Here is a 22,836-nt window from a genome sequence, read left to right as displayed (position 1 = left end):
CTGATCGGACATAAATGCCCTGGAAAAAGGTATTGAAGACGGGGGTACAAACAGTGGTGAGGTACCCCAATCCAAGCATCCTACAGAGTAGCAGCAGCGGGCTTTAGAGGGAGGTGACGAGCGCATTATGGAGAGGAGCGCACCGGAGGGGGCGAGCTGGGGGAGAGACGCGCGACCCGAGAAAAAGGAAATCCCTGCTTAAAATATAATGTTGGTGAAAAGAAGGAAATAGGAAGACATAAATGTCAATGTTGAAATTCTATAGAATGCAGAGGCTGTGAATGTTCAGTTTTGTTTGGCTGTATGGCAACAATAGCCTGTAGTTTAATCATGGTGTTTCTCTTCCTTAACGATTAGAATATTGAATCAAATCAAAAAATAAATGCATGCCATTTATTTTTCTGTCATTTGAAACATGTAAACACAAAAACGCGATCTTTATGTCTTCTTTTGTTGTGCCTATGTCTCATCCTAAATACAATAACAGCAGCCTGTTGTGCGTAACGCTGGTCTCCTGGATTAGCACGTTCCTTTCAGAGGTGTTAAATACAGACACCGTCACAATCACCGCAATTTTTGCCAGGTTTGGTAAATCGCAATGCGTGTACTAACTTAACTTGTTTGCATTTTCTCCTCCCAGTGTTTTGCACGTTAGGGCAGAAACGCCCCATATTGTATATTCATTAAGTCAAACGTACTAAATGGTCAATGTGTGTTGTTTTGCTCATACGAAAGACGCATTCCTCACTGCACGTTGTTAGTAGATCAGATAGCACTTTTTTTGCTGGTGGTATCAAGTTTGCACACGTTTTAAGACACGCAAACCTTTAGTAAATCTGGCCCTTGGAGAGGTTAGGTTCATTAGCATTCTCACTTTTAATGTGTACGTATGTTTGCACCTGTGCTGGATTTCATACACAGCTTCACCTCATCACTATGGCAACCCTGATTTGTGAAGATGCTTATTAGTATTCTCCACTGCTGCACTGTGTGTTTTTGCAACTGTGTGTGTGTGTGTGTGTGTGTGTGTGTGTGTGTTGTAATAATAGATCTCGAGGTAAATATAGGCGAAACAACAATCCCACAAACGCAGCTCTCAGTGGCAGACAGCGCTGACCTTGAACCTCGACCTTTGTGTAGTGTGTATGCAAGTCGAAGCCAAATGACTCCTTCCTGCTCTCGGTGTCTGTGCGTAGGTGCTTTCATTAAATCCACTCTGTTGGCTTATTACTCAGGTAAACACAGTCCTCCTCTGCCTGTCTGTGCTCCGTCTCTTTCTCTCCCTGCTGAAACTGTTTACCATGACCGAGGATTTCATCATCCCCCACTACCTCATCTTATGATCCCTCTTTTTTTCGTCATCCGCACAGCTCACTCTCTTTTTACTCCTTGCATTTTTACCCTTATCAACTTAAGAGGGCAAACATGTTTTCTCTTCTTCACACTTTCACGCAGCAGCAGCCTATTTGAACTTATATTTTCCATTGATTGACACTAAATAGATGCAAAGAGCGGGTATTCATAAATTAATTTTAATTTTAATTAACTTAAACGCTAGGCTATCTGGTGCTCAAAAAGGGCTCTGGAATTTTGAATTCCTCTTTGTCTCTGGGTGACTTTCTTAAACACTGTGACAGAGGAGTGGAGGCCCAGGAAAGCAACATCAGCTTGGATTCGATCCCGGGAGAAAAGAGAACCCCTAAACTTGAGTTGTGACGGTCATATTGTCTCCACATTGTCATTTCTGCTGCTCCGTGGCTCTTTCTTTCTCTTCAATCTGTTGAAACATTTCTTCGTTTAAACTCTCTCATAAAGGATGAAGAAGTATAGTGTGTTATTGCTTCATAATTTACAAAGAAGAAAACACTAAAGCAAGATAGATTTTCCAGGAATACTTAAGTGCAGTGCAAATGAATTTTGAATTGGATGCAAATGAAAATGGAAAAAGTTTTAAAAAATGACACATTTCGGCTTCTCTTACCCAGTAAATCCAACCATTTTAAAGCTGTGACATGAAAAATAAGGCTTTTACTGTTATTAACCATAATTTCCGCTATTTCTGGGGATTGTTCAGGAGCCCACTGTGCACAGCTTCATTTGCTTCCTGATTTTGATGCATCCTCCACCCAGGAGCAAATCAGTTCACTGGTTCAGCACTTCAGGGTAAATCAGAACTTGTTATGAACTGGAGCTCCCTCCGGGGCTCGAATATGGCATGTCCGAGGGTGGCCTGAACTGTAAACCATGGGATCTGGAAAAAGCAACATAATTGCAGGCACAGAAGCCCACATGTTCTGCCAGTTTTACATCCTTTACAGAATTACACGTGGGGTGAGGGAAAGTCAACCAGAATAATGCAGAGTCCTGCTGCCTATACTTTGCCTGTCAAACTGCTAACAAGCACAAATGATTTTTTAATGATAGGCCCCTCTATCCCACAAAGCTGTCTACTCACAAACAAGCATTCTCACACACACACTGCACATTACACACATTCACTCCCACGCCCATCCATAATGAGTTTTATCAAGGGAAGTACATGTGGTTTAATGGATCACTGCAAATGCCAGTCCCACTCACACTATTGTGAGTTAAGTTACAACAAGATGCTTTCTTTCCCCCCGTGTCACTAATTTTTGGAGGCACAACATGCCGTGCATGAATACTCCAAATGAGGATGCATCTTAGGTGCAGGAAATTAAAGTCCTTAATTACCCTTCTCAACCATCCTGTCTCCAACTAGTGCAGCAGCCCAGTAACATGCAATGCTAAGCATATGACCTGGCACAAGGCATGTTGCAGAGCTGTGATGAGTGTCACTCAAAGTGACTTCAAAGATGCATGTATTCTGACCTGACCTAAATCCCGTTCAGGACCAAATATGGAAGTGGCCCAAATTATTTGGAAAGAACAGATTACATATGACATGTTCTGTTCAGTTGTCAGAAAAAATCGTATCTGAGTCACATATGAGCAAAAGTCAATTTTGCCTGCAGTTGAAATGCAACAGGCATGTGACATGTTGTGGAGTCTTTTGATGGTTACTCTAACAGAGCTACTGTATTTGAACAGCCTTAGATACAGGTGACTTAGAAGTAACACAACTACGTCACACATCTGTTTATGTTGTTGGTAAGGTTTGTCTCCGCCTGTTGTCTCACTTCTTTTACATGCAGCTGTAACAGAGTGCCTGGCAAAGGGATGTAACTGAGTAGAGGCCAGCGACAACCTCCGGTCTTGGAAAAAGAAGCCAATGCGAATGTGCAAAAACCTGCAGTTCCTCGACTATCTGCATGAGGCTGGTTCCAGGAACATCGGAAGTCACATAAACATGACTTTTTTCAGCATAAATAAACATGTTTACAGCCTGGTACAAAAAACAAAATAGGTTTGATTAGTTATTGTCATCACTGGCACACACTGTACGGGGGGTGAATTTTTGATTTTATGAACGATACGTGTTATCCATAGTCAGGCGAGTAGTTGACATGATTGACAGGTGGGTGCGATGTAACGATTCGTCTAGAGGTTTAAAACCCGCCTCAGCTCCAGCTCTCAGCCTGTCGTTAGGTTGACTGAAAGTTAGACTGAGACAGGATTTCCAGCATGGCAGCGGATGCCGATGAGCCTCCAGAGCCCCCTGAAGTAACAGATGGCTGACGTCACTCAGGCTTCGTTTGGTTTGGATATGATGCTTCATATTGGGACAATGCAATTTAGTGACAGAAATCGATTCATTTGAAGGCTTGTAAGATGTCAAAACACTTCACAGTGGTTTAATATTTTTTTTAGATGCTTTTTTTTTCTTGCGATGTCACAGTCACAATCATCATCCATCCTCAAAATGATGAAAACTATAAAAAGAATGTTCAGGTAATATCTTATACTGTATAGATTAAAGGAGAAATATGTAAGATATCAACTGAATTTAATCATAAAAATACCGTACTATATTATCAGGCATTAAGGAAACATGCTATATTGAAGTGCTGGTTTCTCTGACAACGATGCAGCAGCCAGTATGTCCTCTTTCTAAGGTTCGATCCCAGTGCTGAATGGTCCGTATTTGGATTGACCAGAAAGGGTAGGCAGTTTTAAGGCACCCCCCCACACGGCTGTTTTGGACGTCCCTCAGTTTGCCAGGCAAACGGCAAACCAACAGGTGTTGCAGCGATGGAAGCAGGCAAGCGAACTGGTTCAGGTATAACTGATTCTACTCGACCTAAAAAGCCTCTGCATGTTTCTAATAAACTCTAAAACCAAAAAAGTTTCAAGACCGATGCAGAGCTCTGAAGCTGAAGCTGAAGCTACAGTGTCTGCGAAATGGCAGCCTGCATGACCATCGACCATCGAGGCAGGGAGAGACAGCTCTCTCCAATGTTTTAAATTTGAATTGCAGTACCAATTTTGAAATGTTATGTGTCAGAGTTACATATTGCTTCTTTAAAATCCATTTTAATATGTCGTGCTTTTTCCACTTCTTTGTTCGACACTCAACAATATATTTACTTTTGTTTCACTTGACTTCGATTGAGTATAGACTGAATGAGACCCATCCATACTCTCGCTCATATCCTGTTTCCATGCACCCTGAAAAAAAAAGCTTTGAATTCCATCTACCCATCTCTGGGTAACAGAAACTCTGCAACCCTCTCTTCTTGGTTTCATTTTCTCTTACACGCATTTCACGCTATTTTACTGTCCTTGTTTTTCTGCCTTCATTCGTTTATGCTCTCTACTCTGATAGTGGAAATTATTCAGGGAAGCATTCAAGATGATGCCGTTTCAGCTCTATTGCACAGTCAAATGCAGATGTCTACACACAGACATACATATTATTAACCCACTTTTCCGTTCTGCTAGGTCATTGTGTGCTTTCTTGTTACTCCTATTGAGCTGAACAAAGCCTTCATTTTATTGAATTTGACTGATTTAAGAACTTCTTCTAAACTTGTAATCTGTTTCCCTGAGTGTTGAAAGACAGAACGTGACTCAGTAACAAATTATCACATCTCTTTTCAAATCTGCCTGTTTTTCTTCCCGTCCTTTCACTCTCTTCAACACTCTTTCCCCCCTCTATTAGAGAAAAGCATTCAGGGAAGATTGTGCTACTTTTCCCCCCCTACAGCACAGTCTAATTCAGATATATAACACGTTCATATGAATGCATAGAGAAACTCTCAATGAACAAAACACACGCGTCAGCACCACCACAATGAGCAGACACAGATGTTCACATCCCAAGGCAGCTGCAGAAGCCGCTCAGGGTTCAAAACACACATTAATATATTATATAAGTGCAAAAAATGACAGTGCCAGTGTCGTACTATAAGAAAGCCATTGATTTGATTACAATGCAGCGCCACATTTGCCCCCACATCTGTCACAATATCATGTTACGAACATGCGATTGGTTTTCCATTTGTGGAATAACTGAGATAGATTTTCATGTCTGCTTCGGCCCGTCATACCAATCCATCTTTCTTTGAGGACATGTAGATTGCTACGGCGTCGTCGGGCCATGCCTTGCTGCTGATGGTGATAAGGAGTGATTGGATTTGGAATGTGTAATCACTGGTTGTGTGATGTTAATTGTACAGAGCGGTGGCCTGTGGGATTTAACATACAATAAGTGTGTTGAGTGCACAACACACACACATACACACACATGCACAAACACTTTCATATTGTGTAACTAATTCCATGTAGCGTCTCCCTAGACTAGAAGATGTGTTTGTAGCCCAATTGTTGTCCCTGTGGTTGGATAGTATGATTTACACAAAGGCTAATCCTAAATGTGATTGTGGACTAGAAGCTTTTTTTAACACTGACATGCCGACTGATGTTAAAGAACTCATGTGCTTCACTCTCTCAGGCCTGCTGGAGTTCTCCCCTGTCCTCCTACGGTACTTCATCTCAGGTACGGGTTCAAAGACTAGTGTTAGATCCTGTGCATATTTAGTAGAATTAGTTTTAATTACCAACAGACTGTAAAAAGTCCATAGTTTCATGTGTAGTAATGAAGGTGTCTTTTGTCGTCTTTCATGATAAGTGGGAGGAAACGACAAAGAAGCAAAGAAGATAAGGAATGGTAATGTTCTTTGATGCGTTGCAGTGCTTGGATGCTTCGTAGCTGGTTGGATTCTTGCCAAGCTGTAGTCTAGAAGCTGAATCTACCTGTGGAGTAATTCATTTGTGTCTGCTTTTTAGTCGGGTCCATCTGTTTGTCTGTGTAGAACGAAAGGAAGTAGAAGCCTTTCACACCTTCCCCCCCGCTAAGTTTTCCTTCTTCGCCCTCCTCTTCCTCATTACTTTTCAGAACAACTCTCAAGTTCTGGCGAGCCTATGAAGAGCGGCAGTGAAGATCCAGCAGACGATTGTCATCTGTTTAATTCCTCTCCCTCTGATTGCGTCCGTACGCTTGATGAGTCACAGTTAACCCAGTCACACAGCTGTGTGATTCCCAGCCCATTGATTCATACACTGCCATCCTCTCACTCGCCTCTTCCCTTTTCCTCCTCCCTCACAAACTGCTAATGAAGTGAATCACAACTGTTTTTCCCCCGATCCCTTTGCCCCAACAGCTGATGGTGAGCGATTGCATCCACAATACTCTTTTAATTAGTATAGAGAATAAATTGGTTGAGCATGCCTTTTTCCTTAATTGCTTTTTCCTCAGCTTGGATTTAATTGGGCTGCAGCACTGTTTATTGATCTCCTTTGATGTGCTTTAATTTGGATAATTTTATATATTTATTTTGGATGTGACGAGTTGGTTTGTCTTGAGGGGAGAGTGTTAGGCAGCGGGGACGGAGCCGCAGCAGACTGCGGTATATCCACTGTGCCAGGGGTCCAGCGTGTGATGGTAACTAGGTGGGTAGATGATCAAACCGAGGAGGCCGAGAAGCAGCTCCACTACAGTCTGAGAGGCCTCCAGTGAGCAACTCTTTGATCTCACATCAACATCTCATGAATGCCAATGCGGAACAGCAAAGCGAGGGCGGCAGGCCTTCTAAGCCAGCCTTAACAGGCCTGCAGGCCACTACATATTCCTTCCAGCAGCTAGTTTGTAGTTTGTGCCTGATTCATGCTGCGTCATCTTCTCCCCCTCCTGCCTGCAACAACAAAGCCCAATTTTCAGCCTCCGCCTCCGTAGTTTCATAATTAGTGTGCCTCTCTGCGTGTGATTGTGGGTTTGTTTGCTAGATAAGTGTGCAAGCATTTGTTTATGTGAGTGCCTTTATTCACTGCTTTACTTAAATAACTCTCTACACGCCAACTTGTAACTGCAATTTCTCCTCCACAGGGGGGAACTTCACCCTGGCAGAGCTGGGAGTGTGCGAGCCCACTCCCCCTCCTCACCCCGCTGCCGTTCCCTACTGTCCCGACCTGGGCCTCCTCCAGAGGGGGTACTCCCTCAGCGCTGGCTCCGACGCCGACTCGGACCCTGAGGGGCCGCTGACTCCAGAGAGAGCCATCCAGCTGTGGGCAGGAAGAGGAAGAGTAAAATCCCGCCGCAGCTCAGGAGTGTCCAGCCGCGAGAACTCGGCCCTCACTCTCACCGACTCAGACAACGATAACAAGTCTGACGATGAATCAGGTAGGACCAAAAGACCCTTTGGAAACAAGTGCAAGATGGAATTGTGTATTACAAAGTACAAGCCCATTGATTTGAGTGAAGAAAGTGAGAAAGACGTGTTGATTGATCGAACACAAAGGGGAGAATGGGTCAGACCACTCTGTGTTTAAAGCGATCCTCAGTGAGAATGTATATCACACACATCCTTCAGTATTGTTCAAATCTTGCCAAACAGCCCTTATATGAATTGGGAGTGAGTTGGTTTTATGGATTGTCTGTTTTGATCTGAAGAACAGTGGTTGGACACCCCAGAGAGCCATCCTTATTTCCATCAATAGCACTTAGCCAAAGCCCGCTACCTCTACCCTCTTACACTACCCAGCTGCTTAGATCTCACCACTGGTCTGTCACTCTTCAAACCAATCATTTGGGTTCGGAGGCAGCAACACTGTTGAGTTCTAACTTCTGTGATCCAACAAAGACATGCAGTCAGACAAAAAGCTATTCTTTACTTTTCAAGTGCATCCTTTCTTTGAATCTGCAAGTGTGAATGTGTGATGTTCCCAGAGGGGAGCTTCATCCTCTGGCAACTTTGTTTATTACCGACTCCCCATTTCCTTGTTAATCCTGACGCAGTCGTAAACCAGCGCTCCAGCTTTGCCGAGGTGTCAATGGAGGTTAATGAAAAGTGGATGGAAGGAAAAGCAACAGTCTAATTAATTGAATTCTCCTGCAGCCGCACATATCAGCTGTGGATCAACCTCTGTAGGACTGCGGGGCCGCAGAATTAGAGACAACTTCTGCCGACTGATCAAACTACTCAACACCTATTAAACACGTCAAGGAACACCTTCCATGAGACGCGCCTCTCATCCCATCACCTGATAATTGCTTTGTGGTTAATTAACAAGCTAATCTTGCAGCCGCAGATATCAGCTAAAGACGCTATACCCTCCCTCTATCTGTCTCAGGGCCAGGGAAGGAAAACAGCGTTTAGCGCTGTGTCGCCGGCATTTCCAGACCTTGTAAAATTAGCTTCTTAATCCAGGACTATATTGTGATAATCATTTGCCTGCAGTATGATGTCACTAAGTGTTGATTGTTGAGACCATATAAAGTTTTTTTTCTGAAGTTTAAAGCGAGAAACTTCGTCAAAAAGTGATATTCATGGTTATTTTTGTGCCTTGACTCGCCTTTCTTCGGGTTGATTTTGCAGATTATGAGTCAAATCAAAGTCAATTAAACTAATTGCAAGGCTTCAAAATATCGCCTTCTATAGAAGCATTCAGGGGAACCACAGGCTCATACCTTCAGCCTCGTCTCGTGGTGTTTTTTTTACAGACCAGAGATTTAGATCAAGCGTCTCCGTTGCTGTTTTCTGCCAGTATGAAGAGATCAGAGGCAGCGCAGCAGCCTGATAAAAGGACCAGGTGTGTGCCTGTGTCTGATCAAGTCAATTTGTTACTTATTTCTTACTTCTCTGAATGAGGGGAAATCTCGCCCTTCGCTCCCGCATCTGCCTCCAAACAGAACATCTGATACTGAAGGCACGTCACACCTCAAAGCACCCAGAGGAAAAATTTCACTCCCACCAGACTTAAACGGCATGTGTGCCCCGAGCACTGTGGGTGCTGATTTTGCAAGTGTGTCTGAGTATGTCATTGTCTTTCTATATCCTATTTTGTCTGTCTCCGGGTCTGAGAGTGTGTACGATCCCAAACCCTGCACCTGTGTATGTGGAAGGAAGTGTGAAACAGGAGCAACGGTAATGTCAAAACAGCAGGAGGAAGATCTGAGGGTCTAATAATAGAGATTGACGGATGCAGACAGAGAAACAACATCATAAACACATGCTAACAAATCAAAAAGACGGTGACGTGCTAAAACACCAAACAGCACGCTGCACCACTCTCATCTCGCAGCATCTCTAACAAGCTTCAGAAGTTTCACCTCCACTCCCGTCTCCTCCTCTTCATCTCCCTCCTCTCCCATCTTTCTTCTTCATCTTTCAAGCTTCCTCTTCTTCTCTCCTCTTTCTTCTCTTTGCTCATGCTCTTGCCTTCTACCATCCCTCGTTATGCTCCTGTCAGTGTAACTCACCGATATGACTGACAGATGTCAGCTAAAGGGTCTAGGGTTCCCCTTCAGGGCGGCAGGGTACATGTGGATGAAGGTGCGCACGTGCCCTACTGCAGATTTTACTACCAAAATAGAAATCCTGGCAAAACAGACAGATATCAGAGACCTCAGGGAAAGTACTGTTTGTGTGTGTGTGTGTGTGTGTGTGTGTGTGTGTGTGTGTGTGTGTGTGTGTGTGTGTGTGTGTGTGTGTGTGTGTGTGTGTGTGTGTGTGTGTGTGTGTGCGCGCGTGTGTGTGTGTGTGTGTGTGTGTGTGTGTGTGCGTGTGTGTGTGCTGCCTGTCAGCAGGGTAACTGGCTGCAGAGTGTTTGATTGATAAATTCACAACTTTATTTGTCTCATATCTTTTATCTCCATGACCATATTTGTATTTAATAAAAAATCATGGACTACAAATTAATCCTAGGAGGACGTTCCCCCCATGTCTCAGGTTGCCTAACTACATTTACTATTTTTAAATATTTGCTCCTGGAGGAGCCAAACCGTCTGAAGAAAAAACAAACACAAAAGACAAAGAACGAAACCTGAGTCGATAACAAATTACCGAGTGTGATGTTTTGGATGGATAGCAGTTGTCAATCACGTTGCCTGGTTTCTTTACTAGTCTCAACACAATTAGCACCTCAAGTGTGCTTAATGTAAACATCTAGAACTCAATTAACTTGCACAGAGAACTTTGAGCAAAAAGTTGTTAGTCGCACCGCTGCATAGATGTAGATGAGACTTTGAATGTAGTGTTTTCTACGGTGGCCTGTAGGTGCGTTGGCTAGGCAACAGCTGAAATGATAGACATTTAGAGAAACGGGCAGCATATTCAGAAATGCTACACTTTCAGCAGAAAATGCAAACATCAAAAACAAATGCAACGGCTAAAGCGTGCTGCGAAATGAAACAAACGTACTGCAAATACATCAACCAAACAAGTCAAAAACACACACACACATTTAAAATACAACTGCAGATAATCAAGTGCTGCAAGTCCAGCACTTTTTAACAGAAGTACATACTGCAGGCCTGTAGGGGTGCTCTGCTTTTAAATGCACTATTTTTCTGAATATTTCTCTAATGTGCATCGTTTCAACATCATAGTTTTTGAATGCAAACGAAAGGTGCATGCACTTTTACACAAAAATAAAATGAAATAAAATGTGGTTATAGATACACAAACCCCTCTTCACTGGGGCTGGGCATCATTACCGATCACTTGACAGCACTGAGTTAGCTACTTTCAGACACCTTTCTAAACCCCCTTCTAATTCAAAGATTCTGGAGGAAGTCGTCACGCTCCAGCTTCCTAAACTGGTTGAGGGCAACAATGTCTTTGATGAATTTCAATCTGGCTTCTGCTAGCTCATAACTACACTGCTCAGAATTACTATTCACTTCTGCGTGCAGATAAAGGTGAATATTCCATTTGAGTTTTACTAACTGTGTGGGTATCTCGGGGATGGCTCTCCAAAGGTTTTCTTCTTATTTATCTGACATTTCAAGGTTCAAATGAGCAGCTATGTATCTTCGTCTGCTCCCCTCTCAGGGCTCAGTCCTTGGACCTATTAAGTTTTTTAGAAAGCACGTTACCTCTGGGACATCTACTAAACTCCTGTTGTGGTTTCTCTCATCATTGTTATGCTGACGATACATAGCTCTTCTTCTCCGTCAAGCCTTATAATCTCTATAACCTTACCACCCTTCACGAGTGTCTAGCAGCTTCAGATTGGATGTCTGAAAACCTTTTTTCTCCACTTAAACTCCTGACAAGGCTGAGGTCCTGGTGATCGGCCCTGAGAGCTTCACAGAAGAGCTCAAGCAGCATATTGGTCTCCTAGCAAGCAACATTGAAATCTCACTATTCTCTTTGACATCTGAACTCTGAAGCTCACATTACCAAGATTGTTCGTCTTGCTTTTTTTAATTAATACATATTGCAAAAATATAACCTATCCGCACACAACACAAAATTACTGTTACCCTAATTTTCTCTCGCTTAGACTTCTTTAACTCCCTCGTTACTTTTTTTTATTATTGTGATAAGGTGAACAAATACAAGACAAGATGTACATAAATGACAACTAAGCAAAAACAAATAAACAGAGATAATAAGTAAAACAATAACAAACAAAATAGATACGCAAAACATTAGCAAAGATACAAAATAACAATACAGACAAATATAATTAAATTAGATTTAATGAAAGTCAAGTAGTAACTTGTTGAGGTAGTGTATAAGAAAGGTGTGAATGTGTTTGTGGCAGTGTAATGCAACAAAGTCAGGAGCTGAGTGGGAAATAGCAAGAAGAAAAAATATAATAAAATAAAATGTTTGGAGTTAATTTGACCATCATAAAAAGAGAGAGAAAAAGAAGAATTTAAAAAATCCAAATAAATAACTCCTCTTTACTGACATCACACCTCCCTCTTCAACCCGTTTTCAGTTCGTTCAGAAACGCAGCGGCTATGCTGTTAACAAAACAAAATCATCCGTCTCATATCATCCCAATTTATGCCTTACACATTGGCTTCCAGTAAAACACAGATTCAATTTTGAAATCTTGTTAATCACTTATAAAGCCCTACATGGCCTAACACCTGCATATTACTGAACTGATACAGACCTACAGTAGAGGTCGGCCTCTTCGTCTGACTGATCAGCAGCTTCTATTAGTTTCTCTCTCTCAGATTAAAACCACAGGTGACCGTGCTTTTGCTGCGGCTTTTTGTCTTCCATCAGATCCATTGAATCAGGCTTCCTTTAAAGGCTGTTTTAAATGAATTTTTATAATCTGTTTTAGTTGTTATTTATAGTCATGAGCACAGTTTGTTGTCTAGATATGAAGTTAATGTATGAGATGTGTGTAAACCTGAATCTATAAGTGATATGCAAATAACTGTTGTTGTTATTATAAAACTATTTTATGATTTTTTTCAATAATAAGGCAAATGTATAAAATGCATTATTAATTATAATTTTTATACATTTTGGTCTTTTCCTTTAATCTACTTTTTTTAAATCAAATTTTTCACCATCTTTATTTATTAAAAAAGGTTAACACGGTTACCATGGAGACATTTATTGTCACCTCAGGATTTGAGATCCTCAGTTACATTACAGTGATAATTTCATCAAACATCGTTACTTCGGACAATTTTGTGCAATAATGAATTGAGTTAGTACAACCACAATATGATTCCACTTAAAATGTGAAACCAATAACAGTAAAAATAATCACCCAGTGTTCATATTCTCGGAATACGATGCACACACACACAGTGTCTTTCAAGGCCTGGCGAAAACAGCACAGCAGGACCTCAGTGGCTCTCCCAGTCATTGTAATGAAGTCGTTTTGTCTCTGAAGACCTCTGGCACCAGTTCAATCAGTTGCTCAACTAAAACTATGGGAATTTAATTTTTTTTTCATTTACTGCTAAATTCCAATTACCGACAAGTATGTAAAGCCTTTTAAATTAGTTTCCTAAATGCAACTCAGGGGTTTCAAAGTTTCCCTACATCCAGCTTTATTGCCGAATATTGAATAAAGACACTTCGCTTTTATTACCCCTTCCAGACACTATTAAAATAAAGAGACTAGAACGTTGACTTGGCAGAGCCAATACAAATTTCATTTGCACGAGCAACACAGTGAGACAAACAAATATGGGCATAGAGAGCAGCTTTGGGAGGATTTTCATATTGGCAAAGTGGAGGAAGAGATTTACTGTCGCACTGTGCGCTGCCTCGTAAAATGTCCGTCTGGAAACACCGGCAGGAGAATAGAAACGCTTGTAAATTCTCACAGCAGTGCCTGATGGCCGCATCCAAACTGCATTGATCAGGAGGGAGAATGATTAAAACATGCATTAGATGAAATAAGATCAGGCTTTGACATTGATTTAGACCCAGGGCTTACTTTATAGCGAAATCCATAGTCCAGTGCTCTAACATGCTCGTGTGTGTGTGTGTGTGTGTGTGTGTGTGTGTGTGTGTGTGTGTGTGTGTGTGTGTGTGTGTGTGTGTGTGTGTGTGTGTGTGTGTGGGTTCATACAGCTTAGTGTTCCCTCTCGTTAAATAGCAGCCAGTTAGGAAACCAGCCGAATTTAATTCAACTTCAACATTGTTTTCCATCAATAAATCTAGGCTTTGCTCATACAGCCGCCTTTATAAACACACACACACACACACACACACACACACACACACACACACACACACACACACACACAGGCTGAACCCTCCACCGTCAAGGCCCAATCACACATACATGCTGATTAGCTGCTTTCAGACCATCTCCCTCTCCTCGTTCCTTCTCTGGCCCAATCTCTCCATCTGGTCGACTGGATAATAAATCACAGGGTCGTATTGTGACGTATGTGACAGGATGTATTAATCTCGTAATTAGAGAATGAAAAGGTGGCGCTAAATTTAGTCTGGCCTTTCTGCCTAATCCTGTCCCTCGTCTGGGCATGCTCATTGCCTGGTCCCCCCTCACTTGTGCATTTTTTGAAAATTACTATATGAGATTTTTTTTCTTCTTAAGCAATGGTCTGTCTTGTTATATTTATGTTTGACTTTATGTTAATTCTCTTGTTTGACAAAACAGAAGAACTTTTAAAAAATTCCACTCAGAACATCTGCACTCAAATTTTTTTTTTTTTTTTTGGTAGCTGGAGCTGTAATTATGCTTTATAAAAGCCACATTGGGCAGAGTGATTCCTGATTAACTAATCAAATTCACTATCACAGGTGGCAGAGTGCCTGCACCAGCCCTGTCCTCTTTATTCTTTTTAAGTGAACTGCACAAATCCTCCCATAAATCAAACTAAATTAACCATGTATAAGTCGCTGATGTGTTGTTACTTTGATGCAACGCTGATAAGAATGATTTGTAATCAAGGTAAATTGAGATAATGTTTAATTATGATCATTTGGATTCTGTGTGAAAAGCGCTCTATACTTTGGGATTCAGATTCTTATTGTATGTCATGGCAGTGATTGCAAAGATCTTTTTCTTTTCAGACCTCAGCCACTCTCTAACACCAGTAACTCGGTCCTTGCCGCTCCTGTCGATCAAATTCCAGCCACACTTATAGATTTGGACTGGTGTGGTCCCCTAAGACCACTGCTGTCCCCTCGGGGTCTCTCTGAGAGTGTGTGTGAGTAAGAAAGTGAGAGTGAGAGCTTGTGTGTGTGTGTGTGTGTGTGTGTGTGTGTGTGTGTGTGTTAGCAGGGTTGGGGGCATTAGCCTCTGATTGAGTTTTCAGAGAGCAACGTGGGGTGCGAAAGGCTCGACAATGGTCTAACAGAATTAGTAGCTTGTGATGAATGGTGTGTGAGAGCAGCACTGACAGCTCGCTTTCACAAACACACGACTGTGAGTTTGTGCATTACTGTTTGTGTGTGTGTGTGTGTGTGTGTGTGTGTGTGTGTGTGTGTGTATCACTGTGTGTGCTAGCCTGCATGTACGCCTCCATACTTCATCCGCTGGTTCAAGGACTTTTTGTCCATGCAGCAAGAGCTACACATGCTGCAATGAGAAAGTAGTGATGGACGCACACACAAAAACACACACACACACACACACACACACACACACACACACACACACACACACACACACACACACACACACACACACACACACACACACACACACACACACACACACACACACAGACACACATGTGCGTACTCCTGTCTTTAGGTTAAGCCTGAGGTTTGTAAAAATGCCCTGCAGCCAAGATCAATAAAGATTGGTGTGTTCAAGATACAGAACACCACGCTCATACATGCTCAAACACAGGGATGAATAAAAAAACAAACATTCACAGCCTTTTGTTGTTCATCCCTGACTCAATAAAGATATTGTTGGACCGGGGGAAGATATTGAGGTGAAGGCCGATAATACACACACGCAAAGACCGACACACAAAGGGAGGCAGGTGCACTTGCACAAACACACACACACAGATGCATAAGAGCAGTGTTTAATAAAAGCCCCGGGTTATTGATCACAGTAGATGGATGCTAACTCACATTAAAGAGAGGGAGCCTGGAGTGATGGAGAGAAGAGAAGAAGAGGAAAACATAAACGGTGAATAAACACAGAGGAAGAGACGAGGGAGAGGGAAGTTTCACATAAAGATGACAGTGAAAGCATTTTAAAAAAGAGAAAAGAGGAGCGTGTTTTGTCTGCATCAGCAGTGACGGCCTCACCACACTAACACTATTATTATTATCAGGTAAAAGGTAGTCACAAAAGCTTGTGAAATATCATCGGCGTCCGACTTGTAACTTTGCTGACGACTATCCCACCGCCCCCTAATTGGGAATTTATTTAGCCGTAATGGCCTCTCATGCCATCTTCAGACCTGCCAGAGATGAAAGAGAGGAAAAAGAGAGAGAGAGAGGAAGAGGGAGAGCAAAGGAGCACTGAGAGCAAATTGAGAATTCTCCAGCCAATTAAGAGTGATCATATTTTCCTCTGCATAATGGTGGAACTACTTTTGTAGTTTTAATGGTCAGCGCTTTGCTTCCTAATGAAGGCTGGAGGTATTAGATAGAGAGAAAGAAAGTCGGAAAAAAGGTGAATAATGGGAGGGATGAAGGGCGCTTCTTCTTTTTAACCCCATCTTGTTTCCACTTTGTGTCAGTTTTGTTCATTCAAAGCCTTTTTTTTGTCTCTTTTCATTCTGTTTGGTTTTGACTCTCAGTGTCATGCTCTCCGTCCTGATTTGTCATAATCTGTTTTTGTTGTTTTCTTTTTCTCCTTTTTTTTCCCCTTTCTTTCCAAAATGTCTTCTCCTCCAGCTTACCTAGATGATGATGAGGATGAGGATCCGTTTGGAGACTATGTCATCAGTAAGTCAAGTCTGACTGTAGCTTCTGTGAGACCACTCCGCCCCACCTTAGCTCTCTCTTTCTCTCTGCTTGTCCGTGATCGTGTTTGATGTGCTCTCGTGCTGTGTTTGTCCGTGTGTGATTTACTGTTTTGTCCATAGGTTGATGATTTATGAAAGCGGCTGTTACACCGTGTAATAACTTTTAACGGGGCTCCAGCAGGGGAGGGAACAACACCACCTCTGTGTGGGGACAAAAGGCTTGCTCTCTTGGAAAGTGTGATTGCACACATTACCATAATAGATGTTATATTCACATGTCCACAATTGAAACGTTGCGTTCTCTTTTGTCCATTGTTAAAAGTTGTCAGGACGTTGGCGGTAGGTGCAAACAGGGACAGTCAAATAATTGGTTTCTGTACATTACTCCCGTTTTCCATCTGATACAAGGCGGGGCCATTGTTCCTTTTGCACATGCCTCATCTACATTTACGAGCTGCTTTCATTATGATCTCCTGTTCATTAGCACACGTCCAACTGGTTAATCTCCCCGCACTTGATCAGGGGAAATTTCCCAGAGGGTGCTCCCCCCCCTGCCTCCCCACCAACCTCACGTTCCACAAACTGAAAGTCAGCCGTATATATTTGTGTCTCAAAGATTGTTTTTTTTTCTTCTATGAGGAGGAATTAGTGTTAATGTTTGTGTTATTGGACTACAGAGTTCTCAGCATTTTTTTTATCAGAAGGATTAAGGAGCGAGTGAGAGTACAGTGTATGGTAAAAAGATGAAAAATAAGCCAGTATAAAAGTTAGATGTTGAAGGTTATTTCTTATGTAATGCTGCTTGTGCAAACAGATTTTTTTTTTGTTTATCTTGTACATATTAGACTTATGACTTAAGGTCACAGCCTTAGTGAATAGGACAAAACACATGTTGCAGCAGAGACCTGAGGAGGTAAGACAGCACAGATTCTCCGCTCTGAATCATGTAAATGGCTTTCATCTTAAGACACACGTGAACAGATGTGAGGGCATGTTTTACAGCACACACTTGTATTCACAGTTGTGCTCCCACATACTTCCTGCTAGATAATAACGTGTGTCGGCTTCTCAGAATCTGCTTTTATTCTTGAGGCCTACATATGTTCTGAATATGAATAATGGAGCTTAATGACACTGACACCTTTGAGTGAAAGTGCTGTTAATATAAAGTCAGACTCCGCTCTTCTGGTTAAATTAAAACACTTTTGTGAGCCAGAGTTATTATTACAGGTGATATTTGCTGATGTTAATTTCCCTCTGTGCCTTATTTCATTACTTTCTGCCTGTTGAAAAACGTCAGAAATATACTGCTCGCAGTTTCTTCTGCTGAGTAAATATTCACAGCTTTCTTGGAAATGAAAGTTGAAGTATATTTTATTTACCGTACAGCCGACATATGGTAAACAATCACTACAGAGGATATCTTAACCCCTTGATTTGTTCTGGTATTTCCTTATAGAGTGAATGCAAAGTAATTGAAGCTTTAATAGAACAGATATATATTTATTAATTTTCTGGGGGGAAAAATCTCTAGATGTACCGAAGACATCATAAGTGCTATTTCATCACTTATACTGGTATCAAAGTTGAACTTCAACCAATATCCTAAATTCCTGACAACTTTACAAATCAAAACCTCCCCTTCTACTACCACCATTTCTGCTATAATTAAACCACTATTTCATTTTTGGTACATTTTAAGATTTTAAATCTCCAGCAGCATTCAATTTCAACCAAGACCTACTCAGCGAACACCACAGGGTTTCCAATTTATTTCTAACTTTATTTCCAAAGTAGAAAAAAAGCCACAGCCGTTGCAAGATGTAAGGTCCAGAATTTAAAAATGAAAATTTGTCTTTTTTTATATGAATTTAAATAAGGGACAAATGCAAATGGGTGGCTGTGGCTCAGTTGGTAGAGCCATTGTCTTTCAACTGGAAGGTCGAGGATTCGATCCCCAGCTCCTGCAGCCACATGTCAAATGTGTCCTTGGGCAAGACCCTGAATTGCTCCCACTGCTTCTTCTCCGGTGTATGAATGTGTATGAATCGGATTATTTACTTCTAACGGTCTCACTACATAGAAACCTCTACCATCACTGTGTGAATGTGTAGGTGTGCCCTGCAGTGAAAAAGCACTTTGAGTAGTCAGAAGACTAGAAAAGCGCTACACAAGCTCAAGGCCATTTACCATTTACAACTCTTTTATACAAAGTAACCATCTGACCCTATGCATATCTCTCAAAGAGCAGCATTTAACCGAGTATCAAATGTAATGCAACCATTGTTGAGCCATCAGTCAAACATTCATAAAGAAGTCAGAGTCACATGTCAATTGTCCAAAGAATGATGTACAACCCAGCGGCAACTGTCGAGGACATCAGCTGCACCGTCATCAATCTTGTGAACAGGAAGGCTATAGTGTGTGTGCTCAATATACTGATGTGCAAAGAACAGCCTTAACTGGTGCACGGCTGACCACTATTAATGTTTATTCTGGATTCAAATTTATTGTTCTTTGTGTTCTGCGTATATCATGTGTCAGGGCTACTGAACGCTCTGGAGCATAATGTTGTGATTATGCAGGTTTTTCTTTATTACACATATAAACAGTTTTTTTTATCTGGTTGTGAAATGCCACCTGTATCTTAATGACTTACATACTGTATATAAACCAAGTTTATAGACTGCAAATTAGACTTTCAAATAGCTTTTCTCATTGTGTTTGAAACTTCAAACTTTGAATAAGTGAAAGTAACAGATCAGCTACTCTGGGGGTATGGCCACAGTACGTTTGTTGGTTGGTGGTTTGTCCACTAATGAGGGAAGCTCTGTACATAAATCCATGGTTCCCATCCTGTGATTTTAAATAACTTTGTAGATCCCCTGACCCTCCTTTAACCTCATCATGAGGTTCATATGCGTTGTTGTCTGTCAACCATCTTAACCGCAGATATATATTTAGACATATAGTTTCCCTTCAGGGTGAGTTGTTTTAACTTTGATGTTCCTGAAGTCATACCAACTCAACTTGCAGGTAATTAGCAGACGATGCCATGCTAATTGGCTGAAATGAGCCGGTGGCAATTAAAAGTGTAACCTGCTAAGCATCTAAACCACATTTTCGCATGTTAATATGTGCCTATTTGGATGTCAACCAATGCACTGCGTTTCATAGAATAGATTTTTTTTAAACATCTGGTGTTTTGTTACCAAATGATCAAAAACAGATGCAAGAAAATGAGCTTCTTTGGATTCCCTTGAAAAAAAAAATAAACCAACTTCTTGAAACATTCGGAAATCACAACACGGTATTTAAAAAAGAAATATGCACAAAAAAAGTATGACATCTTTAGAGCATTCTGTTCTCAGAGAGATCGTTGTATGATGCAAGTTTGTTGAATTGTTTCACAACACATACAGAGAGCTCTGAGATGAGAGTGAAGCTCAAACAGCACACAAAACATGAAATAAAAATGATAAATACAAACATTTGTTTGCAATGAAATGAAGTAAGATATGATTTGTTTTTCCTCTTTCCCAATATTAATGTTTGTTGCTCAACAATTTAATGCCGACTGGAATTACAAAAACTTTAATGAAATAGATGATGTCGGGCACCTTAGGGTGTAATAGACAAGCCTATTGATCTTTAGAAATGTGTTGCAAAAGAGGACCTGACTTTAATTTAATGCTGTTAGGCTTCTGTTTAATATTCTTCCATTTCTAACACCAAGTTTATACCAGCTGTTTAATATTGTGTAAAAGCCAGTGAGGGTGTAAGTGTACGTCATTTATATCAGTCAATCAATCAATCATTATCTGCAAAGCACCAATTCATAACAAGTGTTATCTCAAGACGCTTTACAAAAGATCATGGGATAATATGTAGGCAGGATTTATCCTGTTGTCCACACTTCCTTGCCACTGAGATGGAGGTCGGAGCAGGCGGTGCATGGATGAGGACGGTGGTGGTTGAGGGACGTCACAGTCCGATGGTGGAGGCTGAGCATTGGTCAGTGGTTGGGGACGACACAGTCCGATGGTGGTGGCTGAGCGTCAAGGACGTCGGGTGGTAGTAGTGCCAGATCACCTGGCTGAAGGTTGGGGGAACTCCGTATGAATTAATCAGTTTTATCCTTCATACCTTTGTTTTTTCTTGGGGATGTCAAACTCAATCTCTTCAATGTTTCTAATGGATATTATAAATGTTTCACTGATTTTCAGGAGGGACTTATCCAACTTTGAAAGTATTTACTGGTACACTTCAGTGGGGAAACCTACATTTTAAGCGGTTTGACGTCTTTTAGTGTGCCAAACTGCCAAAGCATCTGAGGTAGAAAGATGCTGAGGTGTGTGAAGACATTAAGCTACCTTTCATGTGTTTTGCATGGCAACAAAGCACAGTACGATGGGGGTAACAGTTGGAAGACTGCTGACAGATCAAAAATTGCATTTATTGTTTGGAAGTTAGAAGCCAAACCCTCCTGAAGAAAAATCCTGCGGGACAAGTTGTTAAAAAAAAAAAGAAGGTACGAGCAGTAGAGGGCAATTTTTACGAGCATAAATCAGAGTGAATGGAGGAGGGAAGCTGTGGGGGACCAGATATCATTCAGAGAGGATGTTTTTTTGTCAGTTTTAGAAGGAACAGTTCCAGCAGCTGTCACTTGATTGTTCCTGCATACAAATAAAAAAGAAATGAGAATCAGTATCATCATTAACAGACTGGAATCAACAGTGTAGTTAATAAACCTTCAGAGTCCTTTTTTTGTAACATATTTTAAAAATAGAACACATCCAGCACATGTTCATTCATTCAAAAAAAAAAGTTTGTTCACAGTCTCTGCATCAACATGTAGCAGCTGTGCTCGGCGTTCAGCACTTCCTCCTCCAGCAGAGTGATTATGACAGGCTGATTGGTGTTTTGTTTTCTTAGGGATGAGAAGATCAATGCGGGGTTGATAGCGAGGGCTGGGCCGGCAGCGCAAAAAAAAGGATAAGAGAGAACGGGGATGAGGTCTTGTCGCTTTCAAGTAGGAAACAGGGATCAAGGGGGTTTATCGGGAGGGAAAGGATGGAGTTAAAAGTAGATGATAGAAAGAGGACGGAGATGAGAATATGTGTGTGTGTTGGGGGGTGGGGAGATATCAGTGGAATACTAGAGAGAATGGAGAGAGATGGATTAAGAAACAGGGGGACTAAGGAGGAGGAGCGATTGAGAAGAAGATCCTGATTTAACAGTACAGTTTGAAGAGATGGCTGAGGATTAACATTTTATGACTATCTACAAGCATGGGGATAATCTCTGACCTCCTGCAGAGCTCTGTGTGAAGCCCACCACTGCCATGGGGGTTGAGGCCCACCACCAAGCCTGTCACTATGTGGGTGTTTTTATCACTGTGTGAGTGTGCTCCTTTTCTGACTCTCAGTCTAGTTGTGGCAGGTGGAATGAGGTGCTGACTCCCCACCATGCAGAGCGCTAAGCAGCTTGATGGAAAAGCCCCACAGGTGGGATGAGGTGGGCTGGGAACAGGCGTTTTTCTTCAGAGTGTGATTCTTTATCTCCTTCTCTTCACTATTCCTCTTTGATATAATCAGAAATCTGCAATCCAATATATAATAATTTCATATATTTTTTATTTCTCATGCAGCAAAGGGGTGTTGGTTCATTGCTCCATACAGAGTTTTAATCCATATCGATTTGTGCTTCATGCTGTCTCATCGAATAGAGCACTGCGCCGCGGGTGTCCAAGCAGCACGGCAAAGCATGGCATGCTGTTACCTTGCAAGTCCCTGCCGTCCAGTGTTTGTTTATGTGTGAAACAGACAGAAATAGAGACAGAAAGCACCTCATTCATGGATACAGTTATAAAGAAAAGTGCATGAGATTTATTAAGGTGAAAAGCTCCATTTAATATACAAGATTTGATAGATAAAGAGAGAAAAAAGGATAGGGGGGCTTGTATCTAGAATACAGTTGAAACATATTCAACACAACATAAAGAATACATGCACCAACTTGAAGCATAATATACTTCTTTGTTAGGTTATGATTCAAATCAGACCAGAGCCTACAGGTTTGTTAAGCATTAAATAGCAAGTTTTCATAATTGGCTCTGATTGATTTGCTGGTGTTATGTTTGAGAATAATAAATTGTTAATTTCTTTGGCATTGTTTTCAAGTTCAAGTGACAAAAAAAAAAAGAAAATCTAATTAAACTTGTGAAGTTTTTAAGTGTGACTTCT

At 41.4% G+C, this 22,836-nt stretch overlaps 1 protein-coding gene across 1 annotated transcript in view; it reads left to right on the top strand.

The window, feature by feature from the left end:
- LOC132982450 (teneurin-2) overlaps window positions 1–17,707 on the top strand; it is a 90,982-nt gene extending 73,275 nt beyond the window's left edge. The window contains exons 3-4 of the mRNA XM_061048954.1: window positions 7,307–7,600; window positions 16,521–17,707. Of these exons, the coding sequence (XP_060904937.1) occupies window positions 7,307–7,600; window positions 16,521–16,660 (434 nt within the window). The 3' untranslated portion in view covers window positions 16,661–17,707. The remainder of the gene's footprint in view (window positions 1–7,306; window positions 7,601–16,520) is intronic.
- Window positions 17,708–22,836: the final 5,129 nt, after the last annotated feature.

This window comes from Labrus mixtus, chromosome 10 (assembly GCF_963584025.1).
Source record: "Labrus mixtus chromosome 10, fLabMix1.1, whole genome shotgun sequence".
Taxonomy (NCBI): domain Eukaryota; kingdom Metazoa; phylum Chordata; class Actinopteri; order Labriformes; family Labridae; genus Labrus; species Labrus mixtus.
The sequence above is the reverse complement of the archived record's forward strand: the minus strand, read 5'-3'. Positions and strand labels throughout refer to the sequence as shown.